At 54.9% G+C, this 26743-nt stretch overlaps 1 protein-coding gene across 11 annotated transcripts in view; it reads left to right on the forward strand.

Moving 5' to 3' along the window:
* The window catches only part of MYO18A (myosin XVIIIA), a 93604-nt gene extending 70487 nt beyond the window's left edge, over window positions 1-23117 (forward strand). For 6 of the 11 annotated variants that reach the window (XM_073235083.1, XM_037008386.2, XM_073235081.1 and 3 more), the window contains 21 exons: window positions 308-397; window positions 519-638; window positions 855-966; window positions 1358-1485; window positions 1790-1944; window positions 3655-3778; window positions 3858-4058; window positions 4609-4719; window positions 5235-5339; window positions 5760-5906; window positions 6297-6410; window positions 7732-7848; window positions 8030-8113; window positions 8542-8679; window positions 10684-10869; window positions 11243-11382; window positions 11519-11572; window positions 12206-12250; window positions 15462-15584; window positions 16888-18161; window positions 22596-22735. In XM_073235083.1, coding sequence (XP_073091184.1) covers window positions 308-397; window positions 519-638; window positions 855-966; window positions 1358-1485; window positions 1790-1944; window positions 3655-3778; window positions 3858-4058; window positions 4609-4719; window positions 5235-5339; window positions 5760-5906; window positions 6297-6410; window positions 7732-7848; window positions 8030-8113; window positions 8542-8679; window positions 10684-10869; window positions 11243-11382; window positions 11519-11572; window positions 12206-12250; window positions 15462-15584; window positions 16888-18157 — 3564 coding nt within the window. In that variant the 3' untranslated portion in view covers window positions 18158-18161; window positions 22596-22735. Of the gene's footprint in view, window positions 1-307; window positions 398-518; window positions 639-854; window positions 967-1357; window positions 1486-1789; window positions 1945-3654; window positions 3779-3857; window positions 4059-4608; window positions 4720-5234; window positions 5340-5759; window positions 5907-6296; window positions 6411-7731; window positions 7849-8029; window positions 8114-8541; window positions 8680-10683; window positions 10870-11242; window positions 11383-11518; window positions 11573-12205; window positions 12251-15461; window positions 15585-16887; window positions 18162-22595 lie in introns of all 11 variants that reach the window. The other 5 variants (XM_073235087.1, XM_073235089.1, XM_073235090.1 and 2 more) reach the window with 2 other exon arrangements.
* Window positions 23118-26743: the final 3626 nt, after the last annotated feature.

Raw genomic sequence — 26743 nt, forward strand, 5'->3', positions numbered from 1 at the left:
CCAACTTGTCTTGGGCTTCCAAGTAGTCCAAGTCCAGAGAGCTGGTATCCTTGAACTATGCCCATCAAACAGAAGGTATCCCCCTGGGGTGCTGGCTGAGCCCCCAAAGAGCCTCTTAGGATAAAAATCTCAGGCATCCTCAGCATATGAAGACGGGTCTAGATATAGGAGCCCCTCAGAGGTAGTGGCTTTCTGTTCCCTGTGTCCTGGCCTGAGCTTCACCAGCTTCACTCACCCGAGGGTGCAGCTCCCAGGCCCAACCTCTCACAGCACCTCTGGCTCGCTTTGCCCTCCTCACTGGCCCTAGGAGGAGATCCAGCAGCTGCGGAGCAAGCTTGAGAAGGTGGAGAAGGAGCGGAATGAGTTGCGACTCAGTAGTGACCGGCTGGAGACCCGGGTGAGTGACTCCCAGCACCCCACAGGGTGGCCCATCACCCCAGAGCGCCCTTCTCCACCAGCGTTCCAGCTGAGTGAGGCCGGCATTTCGACTGGTGGCAACTCCCTCCCCGCCACTCCAGATCTCAGAGCTGACATCGGAGCTGACAGATGAACGTAACACAGGAGAGTCCGCCTCCCAGCTGCTGGACGCGGAGACAGCAGAGCGGCTCCGAGCCGAGAAGGAGATGAAGGAGCTGCAGGTGAGGGCTGGCTGGGGTGAAGATAGCCACGCCAGTGGCTGCCACACTCTAGCACCCAACTCCTCCACCCCTGAACAGGTGGTGTCTTTGCCACTAGCCCAGCACCCTCCTCTGTCCTGGGTAATGAGCATGTGACTGTGGTCTGGGTGGCTCAGGGGCATAGGTGGGACTGGGTGACAGGGTGGCACAGCATACCCCATGAGCCCTCTTCCGCAGACCCAGTACGATGCACTGAAGAAGCAAATGGAGGTAATGGAGATGGAAGTGATGGAGGCCCGTCTCATCAGGGCAGCTGAGATCAATGGGGAAGTGGATGACGATGATGCAGGTAGGTCTGAGGCTGGAAGAGCTCGGCTGTGGCCCCGGTGGCAGGCTGTGATGCCCACCCCTGGGTAGCCACTCGCCTTATCCAGACCTGTCTCCTATCGGGAGGGCCATTATAAGGCTGAAGTGAAATTAACAGATGAGAAAGTGGAGGTGCCAGTAAATGCAGGGGATTATCACTGAGGGCTGTGACTATGATAATGACAATGTCTGAGACCATGGTCTGGCAGCCTCTGGGGAGAAGACAGCACACACAGCCACGTCACTCTCTAGTCTTCTCCCCCAGTGGCTCCTTTGCCTTGAGAGAAAGCCATCCCTGTCCCCTCCTTCTCCTCTGCCTCTTCTTGGGGACTCTCAGCAGCTCAGTCCTGCCTTGTCTTCCCCCAACCCTGCAGGCGGTGAGTGGCGCCTGAAGTATGAGCGAGCTGTGCGGGAGGTGGACTTCACCAAGAAGCGGCTCCAGCAGGAGTTTGAGGACAAGCTGGAGGTGGAGCAGCAGAACAAGAGGCAGCTGGAGAGGCGGGTGAGTCTGGTGGAAGGAGCAGAGGACTGTGTCCAGGAGGGACTAGGAGGGGCTCCATGCCACCCAGTGAATGTCCCGAGGCTGGCGGGCCCTGGAGCAATAGAGAAGTGCTAGTGCGTTAGCCTGTCTGTGCAGGGTACAACCAAGGACAAACTATAGTTCAGAGTGCCTTAGGTTTCCTGGATGTCCTGACTGCCTCATCCCTGGTCTCCACCTCTCTCACCCACCTCCTTCTCCTCACCTTCTCCACCAAACTCCTGGGCCTCTCAATGGCTGCCAACCCTGCACCCGATCTCGGCCCTAGCTCGGGGACCTGCAGGCAGATAGTGACGAGAGCCAGCGGGCCCTGCAGCAGCTCAAGAAGAAGTGCCAGCGGCTGACGGCTGAGCTGCAGGACACGAAGCTGCACCTGGAGGGCCAGCAGGTCCGCAACCATGAGCTGGAGAAGAAGCAGAGGAGGTGCGTGAGCCTGCTGCCCTGGATGCGGAGGACTTCCTAGAGCAGCCCCAGGCAGGGCTCCCTGCCTCCTGCTCCAGGGAGGCAAGAAGGAAGGGCCTGAATGTGGCCAGGGGCCTTGCCTGCATGGTCCCTTGTCCTGGCATGTAAACGGGTCTCCCTCCTGACCTCTGAGGGGCACTCAGCCACATCCCCACTGAGGGCCTGCTCAGGCCTCCAGCTCTCAGACCCTTCCCGGACCCCTTCTGCCCAGCGTGTGCCTGTCACCCTGCCTTGGCCCGCAAGGACGGGAGCTACTCCACCTTGGCCCTGGCCCTTGCCTCCGCCCAGCTCCCCATCTCTCCCTTGTCTCAGCAGCATGAACACACACTCTCCTAACTAATGTCGTTAAACTACCGTGCCACTTCCATCTCATTATGGTAATGACACAGAGGAGGGTGTAGCCCTCAGAGGAGAAAATCCAATCTAAATTAATTTCCCTGGCTGGGGATGGGAATGGGATGCCTTTATTAGCAACACCGGGGAACCCACACACCCTGGGAACTGCAGGGTGCCCGGGGAGTGGGAACAGCGCCTGGCTCCCTTCTGCAGGGGAGGATTCTCAGCAAAGGCACCAATTACCTTTGTGAAGGGGCAGCCCCACACCCATGACCTTGGGGTGAGAAGTGCTGAGCTGAGTCCCTGCAGTGACCCTGGGTTACCCTCAGTCTCCTGGGCTTAGTACCGTTCTCCCAGCTGGGCTGTTGCTTTGCGGGGAGAGAGAGAAATAGGAAGATCTTACATTTCTCCTGCCTGGCACCGTGACTCTTCTCATCTGCACCCCAGCCCTCCCTTTCACCTCGAGGTGGGCACCCTTAGTGGGACCCCCTGCCCAGCACCCCAGTGACAGTGCCAGCTTGGCCTATTTACCATCTTGCTGTACTCCCCACTGGGCAACTTATTAGGTTTCAGCTGCCTGGGGATTTTTTTTTTTACTTTTTTTTTCTTTTGATGTGGGCTTGGGATGGGGAGAGCTGTTCACTTTTCAACAGGAACCTGATTAACTATTCAAGGAAGGTGTTAAGAGGAATTTCAGCAATTTGCTCTGTATGTAGAGTCATTGGGCAGGAAATGGAAGACTGGGGAGTGGAGGAGTGAGGAAAGAGGCTCCTGACTGTGGACCGTGTGCCTGTTGGAGCATGCTGCCAGCTGGGCACAGTGGGACTGCTGGCTCCTAGCCCGGTGTGCAGTGTCCCTGTGGGGACTCAAGTACTGCCAGGACAGGTGGGCCTGGTGCCCAGAGGTGGGGGCAGAAGGCCACATGCTCCATCTAGAGTTGCTGAGCTGAATAGTGGAAAGTGAGTTAGACAAGGCAGGATGTCCCCTGCTACCCATTCTGATGCCCACTCTGCTCCCACCATGCTCCCTCATTCGTTGATCTGCTGAGATGGAAAAGGTTGAGACTTAACCTCTGGGAAAAGTTCATCCACCTCTTCTCCGGGAAGCAGTCTTTGGGTCCCCCCATCCCAGACCAGGTTGCTCAGCAGGGCCTCGGTGGCCTGACCTGTAACCCCCAAATGTCACCTTACCACTGGCCCCAAGTTTGGGCTGCAAGAGTCCTCACACTCCTCGTGTCCTGTCCACTTCTGTGGCTCTGCTTCTGGCAGCTTCAGGGGCTGGAGGTCCGGGCGCTTCCCTTACCTGAAGGAGCCACTTGGCCACGCACCCTCACAGGTTTGACAGCGAGCTCTCCCAGGCGCAAGAGGAGGCCCAGCGGGAGAAGCTGCAGCGGGAGAAGCTACAGCGGGAAAAGGACATGCTCCTTGCCGAGGCTTTCAGCCTGAAGCAGCAACTGGAGGTATGTGGGCTGCCCACCACCCCCTCTCCGGCCCTTCCCCTCCCAGCGAGGGCCAGCCTCACTTTCTCTTGTACTTCAGGAAAAAGACATGGACATCGCAGGATTCACCCAGAAGGTTGTCTCTCTGGAGGCTGAGCTCCAGGATATTTCTTCCCAAGAGTCCAAGGATGAGGCCTCTCTGGCCAGGGTCAGGAAACAGCTCCGGGACCTGGAGGCCAAGGTCAAGGATCAGGAAGAGGAGCTGGATGAGCAGGCGGGGACCATCCAGATGTTGGAGCAGGTACTGGAGGGCTTGGACAGGGAGGCATCACCATCCCCACAGCTAACCTGGGGTGTGGGCCAGAGAAGGGCAAGATCCCACATGCCTTCATTCATTCCTTTATTTACTCACAAAATGTGAGCACCAGATCTGTGCCAGCCACAGCATGAAAATAATCAGCTTTCATGCAACTTTCCGCAAGAACAAATCTTGATTGAGCTGTAGTGGTGAGGGGCTTAGGATGCATAGCAGCCGGCAGGCCAAGAGCCCACCCAGCCTACTACTGAGCCCCCGTGTCAGTTCAAGGAGCTAGAACCTGGAGGCCAAATGGAAAAGCTGCAGGATTGTCCCCACCCCTGGCAGCCTTCTCTGGGCCTGTGCCAGACGTCTAGTAAGGGAGTTCAGCTTCTCTGGAGGAGCCAGCTGCTGTAGGAGCAAGGTGGGAGCAAAGGTAACTGCTGGCAAAAATGTTCTCTGCTCCTGAGCCTGGGAAGGGCTGCCCATTGGGGTTCAGAGGGGTCAGGGCATGACTGGGAAAGGAACCCAGTCCCTACCCCCTACCAAACTCTAGGCCAAGCTGCGTCTAGAGATGGAGATGGAGCGGACAAGACAGACCCACGCTAAGGAGATGGAGAGTCGGGATGAGGAGGTGGAGGAAGCCCGGCAGTCATGTCAGAAGAAGGTAAAGCAATGGGTGCTTACCTGTCCAGTACAAACACTGTTCTCCCATCACCACTTTAAGGGGTTTTCTGTTTCCCTGCCATAGCCACACTGTCATCCCTTGCCATTCTGAACCAGGAATCTCTTCTCGGGATCCTGGCTGAGATGTGTGCTTTCAGGGTCTGTAGAGAAGCCCAGGCCCTTGAGGAACAAGTGTGCCCTGCTTTCTGTGCCAAATGGCAACCCACCCTGTGTCCCTGTGCAGCCAGTTCTCCTGGCCCGGTGGGGCCTGCCCACCCTGGAACAAGGGCTTCTACTCTGGCTCTGGGCTGCTGTGCATGGCCTGCCATCCTACTGCTCCCTGCCAGCCTGCTTTGAAACCCTAGGAACGTAACATTCAGGGTCTGACCCCTGTGGAGGTCACCCATGCTCAGTCTGTCCCACTGTTTTCCCTGGATGGGGGGTCCATAGGGGAAGGGAACTGGCTGGCATGGGACGCCGAAGGGACTGATGTGCCTCTGTCCCCATGGTGCCCAGTTAAAACAAATGGAAGTGCAGCTCGAGGAAGAGTATGAGGACAAGCAGAAGGTGCTGCGCGAGAAGCGGGAGCTGGAGAGCAAGCTCACTGTGCTCAGTGACCAGGTGAGTGGGGACTGCCACTGGGCCCTGGCCAACACCCGCCCAACAGGCCTTAGGGGTGGGAATGTTGGGCCCAGAAAGCTGGGAATGGGGAGGGGTGCAGGCTCCATGCGGCCCACTGTCATCCCTTGTGGGATGGGAGTCATCACCACACACTGCGCACCAGGCGTCTCTCTCTCTCTCTCTTTGGGCCGGTCTTGTCTTCCCTTTCCTTTCTCTTTCTTCCCTTCCTCCCTTCCTCCCTTCCTTCCTTCCCCCCTTTTTCATCTAGCCATTTCTCATTGACCCGCATGATCCTGGTATTCCCACTGCCCTTGCTTGTAGGGTAACTGAGAATGAGGGCAGAGGTGAGGAGTGGGCTTGGGGAAGGTAGGAGGGAGCCCTGTGGTGAAGCCCACACTCCGACTTTTGGTCTCCACCCAGGTGAACCAGCGGGACTTTGAGTCAGAGAAGCGGCTACGGAAAGACCTGAAGCGCACCAAGGCCCTTCTGGCAGATGCCCAGATCATGCTGGACCACCTGAAGAACAATGCCCCCAGCAAGAGGGAGATAGCCCAGCTGAAGAACCAGGTATCTGCAGAGTGGAAGTCATCAGCTCCAGGGGCAGCTGAGCTGAGTTTTTTTCAGTTCTCTCTCTCCCTGCTGAGTTCTTGGGAGGGAAGGTGACAGAGAAGGGGAAAGAAGCCACTTGCAGCAACCAGACTCCCCAGGGTCTGTGCATGCTTTACAGCATGGCTGCCAAGCCCCAGGATGGTGTAAATGGGACGTGACCCCCACAGTCCCTGCCATGGGAGAGGCCTGTGCATGGATAACACACCACAGTCCCGGGATACAAAGTGAACAGAGGAAGAGAAGGAGGGTGCTGGGGCTCCCTCTCCCCTGCAAGCACCCTGCACAGCCCTCCTGCCCCCAGGGAGTGGCTGACGGCTCCCTCGGGGGCTGGGGTGGCTCTGTATCTAGCTGGAGGAGTCTGAGTTCACCTGTGCAGCAGCTGTAAAAGCGAGGAAAGCAATGGAGGTGGAGATCGAGGACCTGCACCTGCAGATTGATGACATCGTCAAAGCCAAGGCTGCGGTGAGGATCTGGGTGTGCAGGGCCAGCCAGGAGAGCCATGATGGTGGCTCTCTGCCCCCAGAGCAGGGCCCTTCCGCAGCCTGGCCCCTTCCCACCTTTATGCAAAAGAGCAGGCCTCCTCTCCTCTGCTTCCCCCCACTCAGCACAGGCCCAGAGGGGGCGAGGTGAAAGGAGGGAGCTGGCAAGGACCCATCTCCCTGTTTTAACCATGGCCTGTGGGAGCTGGGCCACAGGCCCTGACACCATAAATAAAGGCAACTAATGTAAGCAAGGGATGTAAACCGATTCGTGGAAGCACCAACAGGAGGATGGGATGGCTCTGTTGCCCCCCTCTTTCCCTGGCCAGCCTACTGTCTAGCCCAAGTGGCAGCTAATTAGAGCTCTTATTTAGTGCCCCCTTTTCTTTCCCCGCCTTCCCCATGGCCCATCCTCCAGCTGAGAAGTCATTACTGGGCTGCAACCACCAGCCCCCCCCTCTGGCAGGGAATGGGGTGGGGGAGGAGGCTGGGCTTGGCTCTGGGCTCCCTGGCCCCCAGTTAGTCACTGACTGCAGAGAGATGCCAATCTCCTGGGCTTGATTTATCCCTGTGACATTTGTGCTCCTCAGCAGTTTTCAGGTGAGTAATTCAAATTCCTTAATTGTGTTAAAAAAGGCTGTTATAAAATTACCATTTTATTTAAATCTGAGTTAATAAATTTCTTGGCAGAGGCTTCCCCAGCTCCCCACAGCCCGGTAACAAGATGGATGGGGCAGAGAAGGAGCCAACACAGTCATTTTGGTTTGGAATTACAGGCTAATAGATTCATTCATTTCCGGAAGCTGCTGTTGGCTGTCTCTTCCCCTCCCCGGGAGTGGCCTGGCTGTGGGGGCTGGACAGCCAGGGAGCAGGCAGTCCCAGGGGAAATGAGAATCCAAGCCAGGAGGGCTTCGCAGATGTGAGTGGTCCTTCCCTGGGGCCTGAAGAGGGCAGAGTGCATGCAGGTTAGGGTCTAGGCTGCGTGTGCCAGGATGATGGGTAGTTTGTTCTGGGCAGACCTTTCCTGCCTTCTCATTCCTCCGAAGAGCTGCCAGAAAACAGTTGTCACTTAGCCCAGGGTCTGTGTGTGCTGCGGAGACAGCCCCCTCCCTCAGCTCTCAGGCCCAGAGCAGGACAGCAGCGCCCTGAGCATTGCTGGGCCTGGAACCTGCTCTAGTGGGTGGGCCGCACCCCATCATCATCCCTCTCCCATTGGAGGTGGCATGGGGAGATGCAGACTTGCCACCTGGGGCCATCAGACACACCTGGCTTGATGCCCACTGCTCTGTCTTCCTTCTGTCCAGCTGGAGGAGCAGCTGAGCCGCCTTCAGCGTGAGAAGAATGAGATCCAGAGCCGGCTGGAAGAGGATCAGGAGGACATGAACGAGCTGATGAAGAAGCACAAGGCGGCCGTGGCTCAGGTACCCTGCCCAGGGATGCCCTACCACACCCACTACAGACACTGTCCTGGTCCACCTCACAGGTCTTTGGCATGGCCACTCCCTTCGGGCGTGGCAGTGCTGGGTACCCTGGTGCTGAGGAGTGAACGAGGTTGGGTCTGGTGTCTGGGGGATCCTGCTTCAGCATGTATTCCCTTCCCAGGCCTCCCGGGACCTGGCTCAGATGAATGATCTCCAAGCTCAGCTAGAAGAGGCCAACAAGGAGAAGCAAGAGCTGCAGGAGAAGGTGGGACCAGTGTCTCCCTTGATAGAAAAAGGGTGCAAGAGTCACTGTATGCGGGGACAAACTCCCCAAACTCATAGGATAGCAAGCGCTGCTCTCAGTCACCACAAATGCACAGAGCAGTGTCGGCACATGCAAGGAGCTAGGCTTGGAGCCATATCACCGTAGCAGACATTTGGCTCCAGCTGCCTCATTTCACATTTCTATTCCCTCTCTGGTTCTTAGCTTTCTCCTTTCTCTCCAAAGGGCAAAATCCATGCCAGCACCGGGCCAGGTGGGGAATGCCTCTGGCTCTGGGCCCCGGCCTTCCACCTACCCTCTACATCCCTCCCTCTACCATTAGGTCACCATGGTGATCTTGCCAACTCCACTCTCTGCCCCAGTGCTTCTGGGCTCAGTCCTTTCTTCTCTTCCTGCCCTCCACCCCTCAGCTACAAGCCCTCCAGAGCCAAGTGGAATTCCTGGAACAGTCCATGGTAGAAAAGTCCCTGGTGAGCAGGCAGGAAGCTAAGATCCGGGAGCTGGAGACACGCCTGGAGTTCGAAAGGACCCAAGTAAAGAGGCTGGAGGTGGGTGCCCTTCTGGTCAGCAGTGAGTTGGCAGAGCTGCCCCAGCAGTGGGAGCCGCGCATGTGCAGCTGGGCTGGCCTGCTGCTCCTCCAAGGCCTCTGCCAACTGTCAGGCCAGCTGACAGGGCGGGTGCCTTTGGCCCCGCCCACCTGGCCTGCTCTCTGGGCACCACAGAGCCTGCCTGCTTTACATTCTGTTTCCGTGCTTGCTTTCTGCCAAGGGACCAGAGCAGCTTAGCTTTTTGTCTTCGTATTTTCCTGCACCATAGCTCCCCCGCCACAGTCCCCCTCACTCGCTCCCTGGCAGGGTCATAAATATGCAGTGGATGGCGCCACTTCTATGAGGGCTGAGGTCTGTTCCCTCATCTCACCGCTGTCTCCCCCGTCCCTTTTTTATTTCCATTTTTCCTCACTTCTTCCAACCCTTCCCTCTCTGCTGCTTCTCCTCCTCTCTCCATTTTCCTCCATTTTTGCCCCATTCTTTTGTCTCCTTTTGCATTTTCCCTCTCCGCAGACTTATTCCCCTTTCTTATCCTCCCTGTTTCTCCTTGACTTCCCATCCCATTTCCCTCTGCCCATACTTTCTATCCTCTTTCCTTCAGCCCTTTTCCATTTCTGCTCACCTCCTTTCTTCTTTATCTTGCCCCTCCTTCCTTCCACCTGGAATCTCCATACCCCAAAGTCAGTCCTTTCTGTTCAGTCTCCTGACCCAGCGTGATCCAGCACCCCCTCCCCAGCCTAGCATGTAGGAAGAAAGAGGCAGGCAGAATTCTCTCTGGGTTCATACCCCTCTCGCCCTGTTTTTAAGTTCTTCTCCTTCCCGAGCTCATAGACATGGTGTAAGCTCTGTTCACAGGGGTGGGTGCTAAGGCACATCCCTGCCACCTCCCCTCCAGCCCTTCAGTCTGTGGAGCAGGCACTGGGGGAAGGATGAAAACAGGTGGCTCTGGGGCTGGCAGTGGGCATGGGAGGGCAGTAATACTCTTGACCTAGGAAGAGAACATGGCTGAATGTCCCAAGACAGGGTCACGGGAGAGGTAGGGAATTTAGAGGAGACATGACAGTTCCTGTTCAGCCCATCACAACCCTAGGATAGATGGTAATTTTGATCTCCATTTTATATACAGGAAGGGGTAAGTCGGTTGCCTAAGGTCACAAAGCTGTCCATGGTCAGAATAGGCTGTTGGTCTGGCCAGGGCAGACCTGTGCTCTTGTCTCCTTTTTTTGTGGGCCCAGCCCCTTTCCTCGGCTCTGTCTCTCAGTTTCCCTTCTGCCCAGAAAGGCAGTACTATGGTTTAGACATACAGAATGTTAAACACAGACAGCGCTTAGAGATCATGTAACCTAGCACTGTTGCTTTAGAGACACAGAGGCTGTGTAGCTGAGACGTGGAGTCCCCATGGCCAGTCAGTGGTAGAACCAGGATAAAAAACAAAAGCAGGTCCTTCCTTCACACTCTGCTTCAATCTCCATGTGTTTCTTGCTCCATATTCTACAGCCCAGCAGGGAAAAATGTGTTCATGTTTCTGGGGGGAGAGAGATTCATCAGGCTGAGAGGGTTGGCTTTGTGCTTGGAATCTGATGACTGTTTAGTCTCCTCCTAACCAGGGAACTCTCAGTAAAGCCATTTACCTCTGAGCACAAGACCGAGCTTCTGGGCTCAGGGTCTGAGGGAAACTCTGCGGACTGTCAGTACGGAAATGCAGGTGCTAGGCAGAGCGTTCCTCCATCCTTGATAGTGTTGACGATGGAAACACCCTCCAGCTTCCGGAGCGCCTTCCCATGTATGACCTTATTCACTCCTTAAAAGATCCCTGGGAAAATAATTGCTATTTTCCCATTTTACAGAAAGTCAAAGGAAGCCTCCTAGAGGGCTTTAGTTGCATGCCAACCTATGAGTGAGCTGTGGAGCCAGAGCTGGACCCCAGGCCTTCCAAACCCAGAGCTCTACCACACCCCTCTCTCCGCCTGGCTGATGGGCCCCTCTTCCCTCCTCCCTGCCCAGAGCCTGGCCAGCCGGCTCAAGGAGAATATGGAGAAGCTAACCGAGGAGCGGGATCAGCGTGCTGCGGCTGAGAACCGGGAGAAGGAGCAGAATAAGAGGCTACAGCGGCAGCTGCGGGACACCAAGGAGGAGATGAGCGAGCTCGCCAGGAAAGAGGCTGAGGCGAGCCGCAAGAAGCATGAACTGGTACTGCACTCCAACCCAAGGGGCCCCAAGCAGGCAGCCCTCTGAGTAACTGCAAAGTGCACACCTCACCCCTAGGCTGGTGGAGTGTAGACTGCAAAGAAACCACAGTTTAGAGAATTGGAGGGAAGAACAGGTCAAGAGGATAGTCCAGGAAGCCTCAAAGGCAGGCCAGGGGGCCAAGGGTGGTACCAGAGTCTCCACCAGGCAAGGCTGGGCCCAACGGCCCAGCAACACCAGAGCAAGAAAGGCTCGACAGGCTTGCAGCAGCCCCATGTAGCTCCTGCCTGGCTGGGAGCTGAAGCAGGCTTTTCCTGAGGCAGCTGCATGAGAGATTAGCCCTCCTGTGAACCCAACTGTCTACTCTCCCTCCCAGGAGATGGATCTGGAGAGCCTGGGGGCTGCTAACCAGAGTCTGCAGGCTGATCTAAAACTGGCATTCAAGCGTATCGGGGACCTGCAGGCTGCCATTGAGGATGAGATGGAGAGCGATGAGAATGAGGACCTCATCAACAGGTGAGGGGGCAAGTAGGGCAGCTGCGGCCTGCACAGAGGCCCTCTTACCATCTCCCGACCTGGCCACCAGGGAGACCTTCTGCCGCCTCTGTCTCCCTGTCGCCGATCTAGCAGCCCACTCTCCCTTCATTGCCAGAACCCGGCCTGGAGCCTGTCCTGCAGCACCTAAGGGCAGGACAGGGGCTTCTGGGTAAGATGCCCTTCCCTCCACCTCCCTGTCCTTCCTCCCCAGGCCTCCCAGGGACCTGGCTCTCCAGCTCTGCCTGTTCAAGAAGAGTTATTCTCCCGTTTAGCTGCATTTCTAATGGCTCCTGCCCCACTCTGGGGAGAGCAGAGATTTAAGGGCCATGGTGCCTTGTTACCATTGCCAGAGATTTTCTCTCATAAAACCTACCTAGGGAATGGTTTAGGGGAGAGAGAGAGATTTGTAGTCTTAGGCTGAGGAAGCAGTCAAAGGCAGACATACTAGCACTTTGGGGCGGGAGGGTCAGGCTATGGAGAAGCTCTCAAGGCTACCCTGGGCCGATCCCCCCCTGCACATCTGTCGCCCTCTCACCTGAGGACTGGGGCCCTTTTGTGCAGGCAGGTCCTGGCCCACCCAGGAAGCCTGCTCCTTTAGGGCAGGGCAAGGGTGACTGGGCATCTCAGACCTCCCTCTGAGAACAGTGCTGTCACTCAACCCTCTGGCTGGTCTCAGCCAGCCAGAGCCAGCTTTTGCTGTGGAAAAAAGGGGCTTCAGCTGGAGGGTCTACCTTGGTTTGCCCATTAATTTTTCTGTCTTCTTCTAGCCCCCTTGCCCACCATTTTTTTTTTCTGTTTCCAGTTTACAGGACATGGTGACAAAGTATCAGAAAAGAAAGAATAAACCGTGAGGATTGAGTGCACATGCTCTCTGCCTCTCCTCCCGTGGTGTCTAACCACCCCTAACACCGGTCTCCCACCCAGGGCCCTGCTGCATGTAGCATGTGGACACACAGCTCTGGCACCTCTTCCAACTAGTCTCTCACACTAACACTGCTGACTCTGTCCTGAGGGGAGGCAGGGCAACAGGCCAGGCCTGCATCAGAGGTGGACAGGCAGTGGGGTGCACTCCCCCAGGAAGGCTCAGTTTGGCCCTCATGCTGATGGCGGTCAGAATGGGGGCTCCCTCAGAAAGGAGAGCTCAGCCTCATCCAGTGCTCCCCACCATCTGCCTTCCTGAGCTCTGGCCCTGTCCGCTCTCCCAAACCAAGTGCAGCCATCTCCTCAGTCTGTTTCTCTGGGAAAAGTCTGTTTGTGCTGAACTTGCTCACGTCCTTGGGCTCCTCTAGATCCCGAGCCCCCTGAAAGAAAGGGGGTGTGTTTTGTTTTGAAAGGTCCTCCACCTTCCTTTGGCAGGCAGGATAGAAGGTGAGGGACATCTAGCTGTTATTTATTTGGAGGAAGTGTTCAGACAGCTAATCATGGGCCGCTCTGCCCCAGCAGGGAAAGGGCATGCAGACAGATGTGTTTACTTTGCCCCCTGCGGGAACCTCTAAAGTGGGGGGGCAGCTCTTTGTGCTGGTGCTGCCTGTCAGGTGGCAGAAAGCCCAGTGAATCCGCCTTGTCTGCATCCTTCTCCCTGGCTGGGAGCCAGACTGCAGGTACTGATGTGCTGGCCTAACAGCAGATCAGGGTGATCCTCTGTCAAGTTCGACAGGGCTGTTTTTTAGAGGTTGTTTTTTTTAGTGTGGCATTGGGTTTCCTCCCCCATCCTCTCTCGCCTGGCAGGCCTCCTCCCCTGGCCAGGATGGGCTGGCAGCAGTGCGAAGGACTCCGTGAGAGCTAATGATAAATGTAATAGTGTGTAACAGTGATAGAGGGCCGCTGGAGCCCGGTTGTCACACACAATTAATATCCCCTGCCGTTCTGTCTCCGTTTGTTTGTTCCCCCGAGATTCAGCTCCCAGTTAACTAATAGCACATGAGCCTGGACATAAATTGTATTTGACTCGAGGTTTAATTCCGACCATTTAAAATTTCAACTGCCCCCTGAGCTGGCCTGCCTCTGCAGTTTGTTTACTGGCCTGATTATTTAAGGAAAAGAACCCAAACATCGTCTACTTGCTTGAAACTGAAGGGAATGTCATGGTGGGCAGGCAGGATGGCTTCCCAACCCATTCGCTGTTCTGAATGTAAGGAGGAAAATTCGTATTCTGGGCCCACAACCATCTGTCCCCTGTGTGTTCTAGCCCTGCCATCTTTGGGCTGTAGGAGCTTGGAGGGCTGATAAAATGCACATTTAAGATCACATTCTAAACCATGGCCAGGTGTGCACCCGCAATGCATGTGCCCCCCCCCCACACACACACATCCCAGCATGCACCCACACAGGCACACAGGGACATGCAATTCTAGCTGGGTTCCCAGTGATGGCAGAGAGATAGTGTGGCTCCTTCCTCAGCAGCTCTGGGCCCCAGCTCCGAGTTATTGAGCGAGTATGCTAAGGCGGGCAGAAAAATAATGTTTCGATTTACTTAGAGATACAGTTGTTATTGCCATAACCTTAATGAAAGCAGTAAACAGCACAGTATTAAGGGAGATTTATACAGAAATGCTTTTAACATGTAGACATAGATTTTGTGATGCTTACAGCACCTCCTTTCTAAAGGCAATCAATATGGTTATGAACGGTGGTGATAAATTACAGGCTCTGAAGCTAGAAAGGGAGATTTTTTGCACGGATGTATAAATCAGGTGGTATTGGTGTTCCATGGGGCCCATGCACCATAGTAAATCCACCAGGTTCGGACAGGCACAGGGCTCCCATTAGCAGTTTCAGGGCTGTCTGCTAAACTCCTGTTTACTTGGGGCATCAGCCAGCCTCATCTTTGTTATAATTCTGTATTTGACGGAAGCCATAAAATATGCCTCTTTATTCCCCTCCCATGGGTTGTGCCTCCTACAGTCCTCAGAACAGTCTGGTGGATTTTTCTGTGTGTATGTGTGTGTGTGCCCACATACATGCATGCATGCACACACACATGCCTGTGTGGCTATTTATTCAAGACCGTTATTCAGGAACAGGGCTGCTCCTTTTGACACAGATGAAAGGAAATTTGTATCAAGGAGAAATCCTAGCATATCTGTATCAGGGGAATATGGTGAACAGACATTTTGCAGAATTCTAGAAGCATTCTCACTCAGAAGCTATCTCACCACTGTTTTGTGATGGGTCATCGTGATTTCAGCCTTGTAATTTGACTCCTTTGGGCTTTCCTGCAAATAGAGAGGGCTTGGACCAGCTTGGGCAGAAGCAGCACCAGGAGTGAGAGCAGGAGGCTGCCTGAGGGAGGGACGAGGAGATTTGGAGACACATAGCCCTTGTCTGGGACTTTCTGGCTCACCTAGATCCCCAGGGTGCAGTTTGAATCCTAAAGCTGTTGCCTGTCTCTCCGTAAATGCTGGTGTGCCCTTTCTCTGTTGTTTAAGGGCCAGAGAAGTCTCTTGACCTTTCAGTTTTTTAAGGGCTAGGAAAGTCGCAGGATGGGTCTGGGATATGACCTAAAGTGCCTGGGTTGGCATTGCCATCAGCTAAGGATACTACAGGTCCAAGCTAACTTGAAGTCATGATGAAGCCCCGTGGCCAGCAGCCCAGCTTTTGCAGTGGAGGCATGGAAAATGGCAGCAGCTATAGCCACATTTTTGGGAATGTGCAGATAAGAAACAGCAGAGTAGGCCTCAGGGAGTACTGAAGGGCCCAGGACTCCTTTTTTTAACCAAGAGCTATGTAGCTGTAATTGATGAAGAGATGGTCTTCCTGTCATCCTCACTAGATTAGTTGACTGAACAGTAAGCAGCCTGTCACAGAAAGTGGGAAGAGGTGCCTCCATGCTCCTTAGGGTCTCTTGGCAGCAGTCGCACAGTGTGGCCTGCTGAGGGTCCCTGTGAATGATGTGGTCCACCTAACCTCTCTTGTCCTTCCTGACTCACTGACTCGCATGCCCTCCCCCATCTACCCCCACCCAAGACAAACCTGCTGCCACTTCAGCGCCCCCTGCTGGGCAGCGGGCGGTCACTTCTTCCTCCGACTTGCCTACCTTTCTGCTCCTCATCCCACAGTGAGGGGGACTCAGATGCGGACTCCGAGCTGGAGGACCGTGTCGACGGGGTCAAGTCGTGGTTGTCAAAAAACAAGGGACCTTCCAAGGCAGCTTCCGATGATGGCAGCTTGAAGAGTTCCAGGTGAGCATGTAGCCTTGGGCTGGGACGAAAAGCCACGTTGTGCCCCAGGGATGGATGAGCAGTGCCTTCATCCCAAAGAGGGCAGGCCTTATGCCACCTGCGTCTCTTGCCTGACATGTGTGAGGCACCCAGGCATGCCCCCAGCATGTGGAATGAGCACAGGAAGCTCAGTTGCTTTTTTAGTCAGGGTCCCAGAGCCCTTATTTTTCCCAGGTAATGGTTCCCTATGAGGCTCAGGACTTTGGTTTGCTGTAGGTTTAACTTCATCCCCACTTATTCATTCAACAAATGTTGGCTGAGCTACCTGATAGTTTGGGCCCTTGGAATCAAGTCTGGAATGGAACACAGGGCAACTCTGGATCCCACAGTCCTGGATGGGGCTGGCCTGGGCCAGCTCTGGGTATCTGAAGTCTAATAGGAATACAGTAGAGAGGCACTGGTTTCCCTAAATCCCCTGTCACCGTGACAGACCCATTTCTCTCTTTATCCATTCTCTCCTCCCTCCAAACTGTTTGCTGCATTCCCACCCCCATGCTTCCCGCTCACACCCATCCACTGGTGGGCCTTGCTCCCCCTCTGATCACACAGACAGCTACCCCTGGATACAAGGCTCCACCTTCCGCATCTCTCACTGCTGACCAGCATGGCAGCAGGGAGGGAGAGCAGTCCTCTGCTCCCGAGGCTCCTGTGACCTCTTCCCTGCGGCTCCCCATGCCCAGCTCCTCCCCAACTCAGAGCCTCCTGATCCCCCAGGACACAGCCTAGCACTACCCCCCACCCCCAGACAGCTGGTAGGCTGAGAAGGAAAAGTAACCCCTCTTCTTCTCCAGCTCCCCCAGGCCCCCTCCCAAGTCCAGCCCCTCTCCACAAGCACCCAGTGGCCCCTGCTAATTGGCTTAATTTATTCAGCCAAACAACATTTTGTTATTGCAGATCATGCTGCCGGCCCCACCCCACTGCCGTTCTCAGCGGCGTGGCATGAGGCTCCAGGTAGTTGACAATGAAATAAATTGAAGTAAACGTTTTAGAGGGAAAAGTGATGAAATAGAACAATGGTCTAATTTACATGACATTCTCCATGAAGCTATTTTCACTGACGCAAATTATTTTGCTTCATTTCCTCTGATGCTCTCACCGCCGCTTTGCCAGCGCTGCCGATCCCTCCTCCTTTCGCCCCCTTTCGCCTCCCTCCCCCTGTGTCTTTATTCTCCAGGGTTAATGCCTGTCCCTCTCTCTCCCTCTCTTCCTTGCTGCCCCTAATCCACGGCGGGTCCCTCCTCCTCACGCCTCACCCCCCTCTCAGGACAGCCCTCAGCACACTGGGGAAGGAGGGCAAGGGGGTGGAGGAGCGGCCGGCCTCCGCGCTGAGCGCCCTGAGCTACCGAAAACGGCTCACCCTCAAGGACTCCATCGGGGGCACCGGGGACGAGGATTCGCTCTTCAGCGCCCTGAGCGAGCGGGCCGCCTCCCCGGAGAGGCCCCCACGGAAGGTGCCCCCGGGCCCCGAGGAGGAACCAGGCCAGGGCAGGAAGGCGGAGGAGCGGGACGGGTACGGCCCCGTCTTCTCCGAGGTCAGGCGCCGGGCCAGCCGGGGGCTGGAGAAGCGCTGGGGTTCGGACTTTGATCGGGCCTCGGCTGTCTCTGCGCCCGTCAGCCGGGCCTCCTCGGCCACCCGGCACGGCTCTGCTGAGGACGGGGTCCGCTCCTGCACGAGCTTCTCGCTCTCGGGTTCACCCAGTTCCCGACGCAGTGCCTCCCGCCTGGACAGCCTGTCACGGACCCTCAGCCCCTCCTTGAGCCGGTCCTCGGGCCTGGGCCGGGAGAGCCCCGATTCCCGCCTCTCCCTGGGCCGGAGCTGCCTGGGTGAGTGGGACGATGGCGCCAGCGTGGCCTTGAGTGAGGCCCCCTCGCAGGACAGCCACCCGTCGCTGGCCCGCAGTCTGTCGGTGCCTCCCCAGCCCCGTGTCTCGGCCTCTGCCCCGGATGAGCCTCTCGGCTCCCGCGCCCGCCCTGGCAGCCGTCGCTCCTTCCTGGACCCAGACCTGGAGGCTGCCATCAATGAGGTCTTGAGCTACAAACCCGTCCCGTTCCAGCGGAGCAGCCTGGACCTCGACTCTGACGAAGATGACCGGAAGAGCATCCAGAGTACCCGGAGCGTCCAGCTGGACCTCCCGGAGCGAGCCACCAGCATCCGCCGCTCAGCCTCTGCTGCTGATGTCTCTCGGTCCCACAGCCGCCGGAAGGGCCGGAACAAGAGAAGGAGCAGCTCCAGCTCCAGCTCCAGCTCGGAAGACTCCTCAGAACACAAGCGGCGGAAGAAGGGACGCTCTAGGAGGAGCAAGAAGTCCAAGTCGAGAAGAAGGAGACGAGAGACTGAGTCTGAATCTTCCTCGTCGACATCCAGCGGCTCCACCGTCTCGGGCCACAGCCGCTCGAGTGTGAAGAAGGGCCCAGCCACGGAAGGTGAGGAGGCTGAGCAGGTGCGCCGGCAGTCTCGGAAGGAGGAGAAGAAGCGCAAGAAAGAGGTGGACAGCCTGATGATGCGGTACCTGTATCGTCCCGAGAGCGACTAGTGCAGTAGGTGGCAGCTGGCGTGCAATGCAGCATGGAGTGTGCCACTTGGTGTGAACTAACGTGCTCCCACCCCGCCTGCCACAACCAAGGCCTCCCTGCTTTCCTCTCAGCCAGGCCTGGCCTCAGAGAGCCTCCTGGCTACCTCGAAGAGCAGGGGCCAGCTAAGCTGGTTAGTCCCTCTGAGCCCTGAGCCCTGTCTGCTGAACTTGCTGATGATGTCAGTCACATCCCCTTCCCACTTCTCAAAGGCCTTACCCTGAGCTGGAGTCCCTCCTAGATACCTGCTGCATTTAACTCACTTAATCCTCACACTAACCCCATTAACAAAGGTCTGATTAGCCCCATTTTATGGAAGAGGAAGCTGAGGCCCAGGAAGGTTAAATCACATGGCAAAGTCACACAGCTGGGCAGTGACATTGCCAGGATCTGAATGGAGTCTATTCAACTTGCCCTTAACCAGTCTTCTACACAACCCAAGGCAGAGCACACAGGCAGAATGTTTACTGTGTGTGCCTGGCAGCACCCTTACGGGAGCCTTGGTCCATGGTCCCCACACGCTGGGCCCAGGAAAGGGCTCTAGCTAACCCCCACTCAGGTGTGGCTTAGTAAGTACACCAGTGGCCATTGGCTGTTATGGGGCCTTTTGCTTAGCTCTCCCACTGCCCTGCAGTACACCTTCCTCCCTGGCTCAGACCTTAAGCCTACGAGTGCAAGGCTTACGGGGCTCCAGCCCCCGCAGCACCACAGGCTACAGCAGACCCCGGGGTGCAGGCTCCCTCCCCACCCCTCCCAGCTGAAGCCCACACATGGGCAGCAACCTGTCTCAGCTCATCTTGCAAAGTTTCAGTGAATAGAAATTAGCAGCTGCTGAGTGACAGCTCCCTCCTGGCTCCCCTGCCTCCTGCAGCCTTCTCCCTGTGGGGAGAGAGATGTGGCAGTTAGGCCCTTGAAGCCCACACCCCCACCTTGGAAGAAAGGCAGAGACTGACTCACTGGAATCCCACTGTTGCCGCTTTTCCTGGTGGGTGGTGACATGTGGATCTGGTTATGTTTTCAGCATGGGACCAAGCTTGCTGCTGCTCAGGAGGTACAGTCCCAGGACGCAGCGGCCTGGGGCCCAGGCAGGCGTTGCCCCTGTGGGAACTAACACACACCCGTTGCATGTGTATGGGTTTCTTGGGCAGTGGAGCAGCTAACACGTGCACTGACTCTGGCTGGGTTCTACCCAAAGGGGCCAGTTATGTTTTAGGAAATGCTGCAAGTGGAAGTGAATATTACCAGCAACTATTTGGAAATGGGGGATGGGATGGGGAGGTGGAACGTGAACCCAAACCAGGCTCAAGACCAGCTCAGATTCCTCTGGCCCTGAGCTGCTCTGAAGCCAAGCGCTTGGGCTCAGCACTGCTCCGTCACTTCCCCCACGTGGCAGATGGTTGCAGGGGGCTCTGGGAAGAGGAGGAAACATCTCAATTGCACCAGGGAGCCGTTGTCAGCTCCCCAGTGAGAAAAGACAGGAGTCATAATATTGTGTCTACCACTTCAGCCTTTCCCTCAGCAGCCCAGCTGAGTGCCCTGCTCCCCCAGCTGTGGGAGTTAGTTGAGGGCCGTGGGAGGATGGGGTGCAGGAAAGCAGAGAGGGCCAGGTGCTTCTGAGAGCTGCCTTACTACCTGAAGAAGGAGACAGGAGCCTAGCCAGGCCATCCCACACCGACTGGCAGTGGGTGAATTTCAGACCCAGTGTCCTCAGCCCACTGTCACCCTTAACCCCACAACTAGCAAGAACAAAAACACAGAAAGCCTGTTCCTTCCCCCAGCCACCAACACAGTTCCACTTGTCCACCAGGAAAAAAAGTAGTCCTGAAACCCGACATGCCGCCACCACCCAAAGAGGTTTGGATTCCCTGGGTAGAGTGGGCACTGAGCCAGAAGGTAGCCAGCCAAAATGGAGCTGGCAAGAGAGGGGCCAGGGGAAGGGGTACCTACTGGACTCAACCCGAACTACCTTTGGGTGGATAAACTCCCAAGAGTAGGGGAGGGAGTCGAGTTGTGGCTTAGCTTCCCATCTGGTGATGGGGATAGCAAGAACTCACAACAGGAACACATCCATAGCAAAAGCAAGGGGAGGGGCTTGCCACCCTGGGCTCACCCAGCAGGAATTAGCTTATGCACCAAATTGTTTGTGACAGTGTTGAACAGGAGACAGTGGCTCACAGGGAGGAAAGCTTTTTAAACAATTTGGTTAGAATGTTCAAATTGCCAGCCCTGACTGTTGCCCTGGGGAGGTGGCTGGCTGTCTGCTGTTGGCTGTCTGACAGCTGCACAGTAGAGGCCACAAAGGAGACTGGCTAAAGAGCAGCCATGGTAGAAGCAGGCAGAGCTTGTGGCTCCACAGGGCAGGGGAGAGATGCAAAGCGTTGGCCCCCTCTCTGTTGTCACTGATCCAGGCGTCTGCCTGGCAGGCACAGGAATGTGGGAGTATCTGAGGAGGGCTACGAGAATGGAGAGACGCCAGCAGTCCTGTCCTCAGGCCCCATTTGCATCTGGGTCCCAGCGCTGGCATCTGCCTCATGCCCCACTGCTCACGAAACAACCCCATTGTCTTTCCACAAAGCCAGTCCACCCTTTGACCAGCGCAGACCTTAGCACTGAGTGTGCAGAAATTCTGTCTAAAAGTTAAAATAAAACCAGGTTCCCACTAATTTGGAAGTCAGACAACCCAAAAACTAAAATAACTCCAAGTTTTTCTATGTTACATCATTGAACTTTATAATTTTGTCCCTGAGACACCCCAGAGTCCTTAAGTGCCTTTGGCCCATCAAAGTAAGACTCGTTTTTGTTCAGTCTAGTTTGTATTAAATGTGTTTTGTGCTCTTCTGATTCCTTTAAAAATGGTAATTCATTCATGAGAAATATGATAACTATTAACCAGGCTGCCCCACTCCTGAGCCATTTTACATAATTGAACATGTATCTCCCAGGCTCTTCCTTCTCAGAGAGAGAGAGAGAGAGAGCCTATCTTTACCCACCCCTGGGCTCTCACTCAAGCCAGTGGAGGGAAATTCAGGTTTGGTCTTGTTTTCTCCATCAATGGCAAGGTGGAGTCATCAAAAGACTTTGAGGTCTGAGAGTCACACATAATGGCTGTGTGACCTTGGGTAAGGTGCTTCATCTCTCTGAACCAGCTTCCTCAGGATATTTCACAGGGTTATTGTGAAGAATAAGACAGCACATCCAGAGTGCCTCAGACCATGTCTCATACACAGCAGGTACTACTACACTGACCACATCTTTTCTTCACCACAGTTGGAAAAGCTAAGAATGTGATTATTATCTTGCAGAACCTTTGGTTTGGGGATAGAAGAACTTTGAAAGGTCTGGTAAACAAGGGCTCTACGTAGATTCTTTAATCAGAATTGTTAGGCAGCAGGATCACAGAATTCTTATTTATGCCTGTGGAAGCTCTCTAAGATCTGGAAGCAGGGCTGTCACCCTGGGAGCACTGGGCAGGGACCCACAGAGCACAGGGTAGGGGTGGGGTCCCCCTGGGCTGCATTTCTCCAAGAGTGGCTGAAATCATAGTGCACTTGACTGGGCAGAGGCAATGGAGGTGGGAGGGTCAGGAAAGGCAGCTCCAGGGCTTTGGGAAAGAAAGAAAAGAGGTGACTGGAGCTGAATGACGAGGCCCCACCCTGGCTTGGTGCCAGGAGCCTGCTCCATCCAGAGGTCATGCTTCACATGGTGGTCGGGAGTAGCCGGAGGCTCCCAGGGGCCTGATGGAAACTCTGTGGAGTTGAGTTTTGGTACCAACAATGGGATGACTGTGCTACCCGGAAGCAGGTCCTGCCAGCTTCAACATCCTGAGTCACCATTCCTTATGGTGAGCAGACGATGGCCTGGTCAAGGGCAGAAATCCTCACAGGCCTTAGGAAAACCTGCTTAGGAGAAAGGGTTAAGATCTGGGAGTATTCAGTGGGGAAAACCCCTCCTTCTTAGAATCTTAAGGAATAACTTTAACTGAGATGAGTTGTCCTCCAGCCCCCAAGTCAGTGTGGCCTATGGATCCCCTGCATCAGAATCTTCTGGGGAGGAAATTGAAAATGCAGAATTCCTGGGTTCCACCGAAGGACTAGCAAATGAAGGTTTCTCGGGGGAGGGCCCAGGAGTCTGTAGCTGATTCCTGTGCACACTCAGGTCCGAGACCCACTGCTCTGCAGCATTGTTTTCCTCAGTTTCCAGAGCTTCTCAGAGTCAAGACGATGTCTTCCTTCCTTTTACTTTATCTTCTGGGAAAGCCAGGGACTGAATTTACTTCTCAATTTGTGGCTTTTAGAAAATGTTGTGACAGGACTCTGGGGGCTTCCCCAGGACCAAAGGCCGTGGTGCTGCTGAAGGTTAGATGTGTCATTCCCCTGTGACCTTGTCCCTCTCTCCCCACAGCCCCACCAGCTACTGGAAGTCCCTTGCCCCTGACCAGTCAGATGATGAGCACGACCCTCCTGACAGCACCTCCAGGCCCCGATACTCCCACAACTATCTGAGTGACAGCGACACAGAAGCCAAGCTGACAGAGACCAACGCATAGCCCAGGGGAGTGGTCTGCACCTCTCCCACCTCATGGGCCACTACTGCCATGGGGCCTCTCCCGGGAAATGGCGGGACACAGGTCTCTCCCATCCGACTGATAATCTGCATGGGAAACACCCGGCCCTCTGGGGTCGGGGGCTGTCCAGGCTGTAGGTGTCTGACATCTCCACGTGGAAGAGGTCGGGCAGAGAGGAGTTTCTGGAAAGAGAACATTGTACTCCTCTGCCTCCAAAATGCCATAGTCTTGGCTTCTACTTTGGGCCACTGTGGGCAGTGGCAGGCGGCTTGGCACTGCATGTAGCCAGCACATTGACCTGCATCTCAGCCCCTTGCTCAGGGATGATGGACAGATTGCCTACTGGGACATTCTATGTTGCTGGGTCCATGGGGAGGAGTTGGGGGAAGGAACAGTAATTCCTTCCCCCCAGCTTGGGGTGAGGGCTTTCTCTTCTCAGTGCCTGCTGTCTTTTTACTTTTTAATTTAAATTCCCAACCTCTCCATCACAGCTGCATCCCTGAGAGTGGGAGGGGGCTGTGGTGGCAGCTGGGGCCCCCGGGAAGGACTTGGGGAATCCCCACTCCATCATCACTCTTCAGAAAGCAGTCCTTTCTCTGTGCAGCTGCGAGGCCAGTGAGCAGAGCTTCATCCAGGTTCTTAAGAGGCAGCATGGGGAGGGGCTCTCAGGTGCTTCTGGGTTTGGGTGAGCAAGCGTGCACAGACAGGGGTGCATATGTACTATCCGGAGCTTCCAGCCCCACCCCTCTTCGTCTCATCAGTTTGTTAAGTGCAATGACCTATTTAAGAGTAAACCCCTCCCACCTATCCCAGCTCAGGGCTTATCATCCAAGCACTGCCTCCCTCCTCCTGTCCACTGCCTGGACCAAAAGCTCAAATGGAGAGGGAAGGCCTTGGGTTGTGGGCTTGTGATCAGAAAAACTGAAGACGGAAGTTTTGGTCAGGACTAATGTATTAGACATGCATCCTCACCCTGTGTCCTGAGCCTGAGTCATTTTTCTTCTTCCAGTCGCCCTGCCCCCACACACTCATCCAACATGACACCATGTGGCCTGACAGTCCAGTCCCGGACCCCACCCTAGAGGTCATTCCACTGACCCCACCAGACTTGAGGGCCCAAGGGTAGTGCCTGGTGCCACTCCCATCTGCTGTTCCCTCTTCTCTCCTGCAGTGCGTTTGTACTCAATGGGCTGTGCTTTCCCTGCCCTGTTCACCTGATATGTGGAAATAAATGTCCTTTTCTTCCTGGCTCTACCAGTTTTCCTGCCTGTTCCTTCAGGGTCAGGAAAAGTCCAGGGTTCTGATGGGGAGCAGAGTCAGGATTCTGGTGGGGACCTAAGAGGATCACCCTGGCCTCTGGCCTGCTCCATGTCAGACCAGTGCCTCTCAGTGGGCGATAGCAGGCAAAGGTACTGGGATGAGAAGACCAGTCAAGGAAGACACAAACCCCTCTTATTTTAAGAGCCTATGGATTGTAATTCAGGTTGGCAGAGTTGTCCAGGCCTCAACCCTTGCAATCCACTCGGGAAAATTGAGGTCCCTCTGATGGTTAAATCTCACCAATTACAAAGATCCAATCTTCTCTAGTTTTTTTTCTTTTTTTTTTTTTGGTGGGGGTGCCAGGGGGTGAGAGATGCAAGCCTTTTTTACTATAAATTTCTTAAAGTTTAATTTTAGTCATTCCAAAGATGACTTTTTGATCAAAATTTGGCAGAACTCTCTCTGGCCCCCACCCCCACTGGCCACAGGGCAGCCTGAACAGGCTGGGAGTCCTGGCTTCGTGCCCCAGTCCACAGTTGGTCCCCTTACTGACATGAGGCAGCTAATGCAGAAGGGCAAGAAACAAATGACCCTCGTCCACCTTCTGGAATGTGACCAGTTATAATCCCTGCACATAAAGTGCTTTCAGCTGGTCTGACGGGCCCCTCTGGCTTGCATAGGTAGGCAGGAGAGGGTATCGGCCCTGATGCCAAGACTCTGGTGATGTCAGCCACCCAGGAAAGGGAAGGAGGGAGAAAAGTCACCCCAGAATGAGTGGGACAGAAGTGTGAAATGGGTCCATCTTGAAAGAAAGAGAGTGCCCCTGTCTGCTTCCCCCTGGGTTGAATAGAAAAGGTAGTAAAAGTCAAGTTACTTCTTTTTTTAAAACTACTGGCTCCTCATGTTCAGTTTTCTCACATCCTTTACTCCTGCTTTCAAATAGCTTGGTGTGTTTTCTGTTTCTACGAGAACTAGTGTGACAAAGTCCTTCCTGTGGACAAGATCCCAGCTCTGTTCTCCCACACTGACTGAGGCATCTGGTTAACTGGAAAATCCAACATCAATCTCCAGTATCCTGGCCAGGCGCAGAGAGCTTTATGCAAGTCAGAAAACTTTTGTTATTCATTTATTCACTCAGTCATCAAATATTTCTTAGCTGCCTGCTATGGCCTAGGCATTGTTCTAAGTGCTGGGTATGAATGAGGTCCCTTCCTGAGTAAAGTGGGTACTCTTGTGGAGTTGGACATACAGCATATGCACTGCACCTTGCTAATATGTGCAAGCTTTGGTTGAGTAGAAAGGAATAAATCAGTGTTTGGCCCCTAGGGGCTTGTGAATTAAGGCTAGGGCACTTCCTACATGGAAATAATTACATGAGACATAACAGAAGGACAAAGAAGTTGCTTTGGGCCTATTATGGGGGAGACTCATTGTGAGGAGGTAAAGAAGGACTGGGAAAGCTTCCAACAGGAGCTGGTGTTTTGAGCTGGGGCTTGAAGAAAGGATAGCACTTCCACAGGTAGATATTGCTGGGAAGAAAGATGAACCAAAGCAAAGGCCCATTGTAGAAAGAGGTAGATGGTGGTAGGGAGCTCCACAGGCTGTCTGGGGAAGCCAGACATCACCTCATATGACCAACATCTCTTCAAGCTACAGTAAAGCCCCTCTGCTGGGTGTTGGACTCCAGGCGTACAAGGAGGCTAGTCCCTTGGCATCAGCTCCCTGGGGGAGCCGAGGGGCCTGCAGGGCCATCAAAGCCCTTCTTCCTTCTGGGTGTGCTTTCAGAGCTCTAAGCTCCTGCCCTCACTCACATGTACACCCGTGGTAGCCTATGGTCCCTAAGATATAAGTGCTTCTCCGAGAACAGGCAGCCAATCTCCCCCTGTGTCAGGCTCAAAGCCTCCTTGCCTGGTCCGCCTCTCTAATCTCAGACCCTCAAGATTACTCTGACTCCTGAGAAGAGGCATGGGCATGGACCAAATCCTTGTGAGGCTTCCCGTCGTGCCCAGTGTGTGCCCAGAGATGACGACAGCATGCAGTGGCTCCTGAACTACCTCCTTGTGTCCTGTGTCCTCTCAGCAGATTATCTCAGTTGTCCTTTCCCCCATGCCCCACCCCCACGCCTGGTGGCACAGACACTTAGCGATTTGCTCCTTAATTGTCCCCCAGCTAGGCTGTGCAGATGTCGCTCTTTAATCTCTCCTGATAAATGAATCGTGCCGCTCCTTTAATCATATGTTCATATCCAAGCCAATTTGAATCAATTTGGCAGGGAGCTTGTTGCAAGAGATGCCATGACTGCTGCTTCTCCCCCCAGGGCCTCGGAGCCAGTATGCCTGCTGTCCCTACCCTCAGCAAAGAGCCCAGGGGGCCCATCCAGGGAAAGATCTCCTACCCGAATGGTGGGGACTTTTCAAAGCCAATCATTCATACCTGTCCTCCAAGGAAGCCCCTGTGGAACTGGGCCTCAGAAGTGAAAGGGAGGGGGCCAGTCCACAGTGTCCCTGAGTCTGAATAAAGGGCCCCTTATCATCCCTGGGAGAACGCGCTGCCTTAAATCTAACTCTAACCCTTTCTATCCCCCCTTCATTTCCTCTGAGCTGGTTCTCAGGGAAGCCGAAACACTTCATCTTTTAGATGGCAACACATTCCTGACCATTCATGATCGTTTGTCCTTGCCTGCTGCTGGCCACCACCCCAGCTCCTTTCGTCTTTCCCCAGATAG

The sequence above is a fragment of the Manis javanica genome, chromosome 4 (genome assembly GCF_040802235.1).
Source record: "Manis javanica isolate MJ-LG chromosome 4, MJ_LKY, whole genome shotgun sequence".
Lineage (NCBI taxonomy): Eukaryota > Metazoa > Chordata > Mammalia > Pholidota > Manidae > Manis > Manis javanica.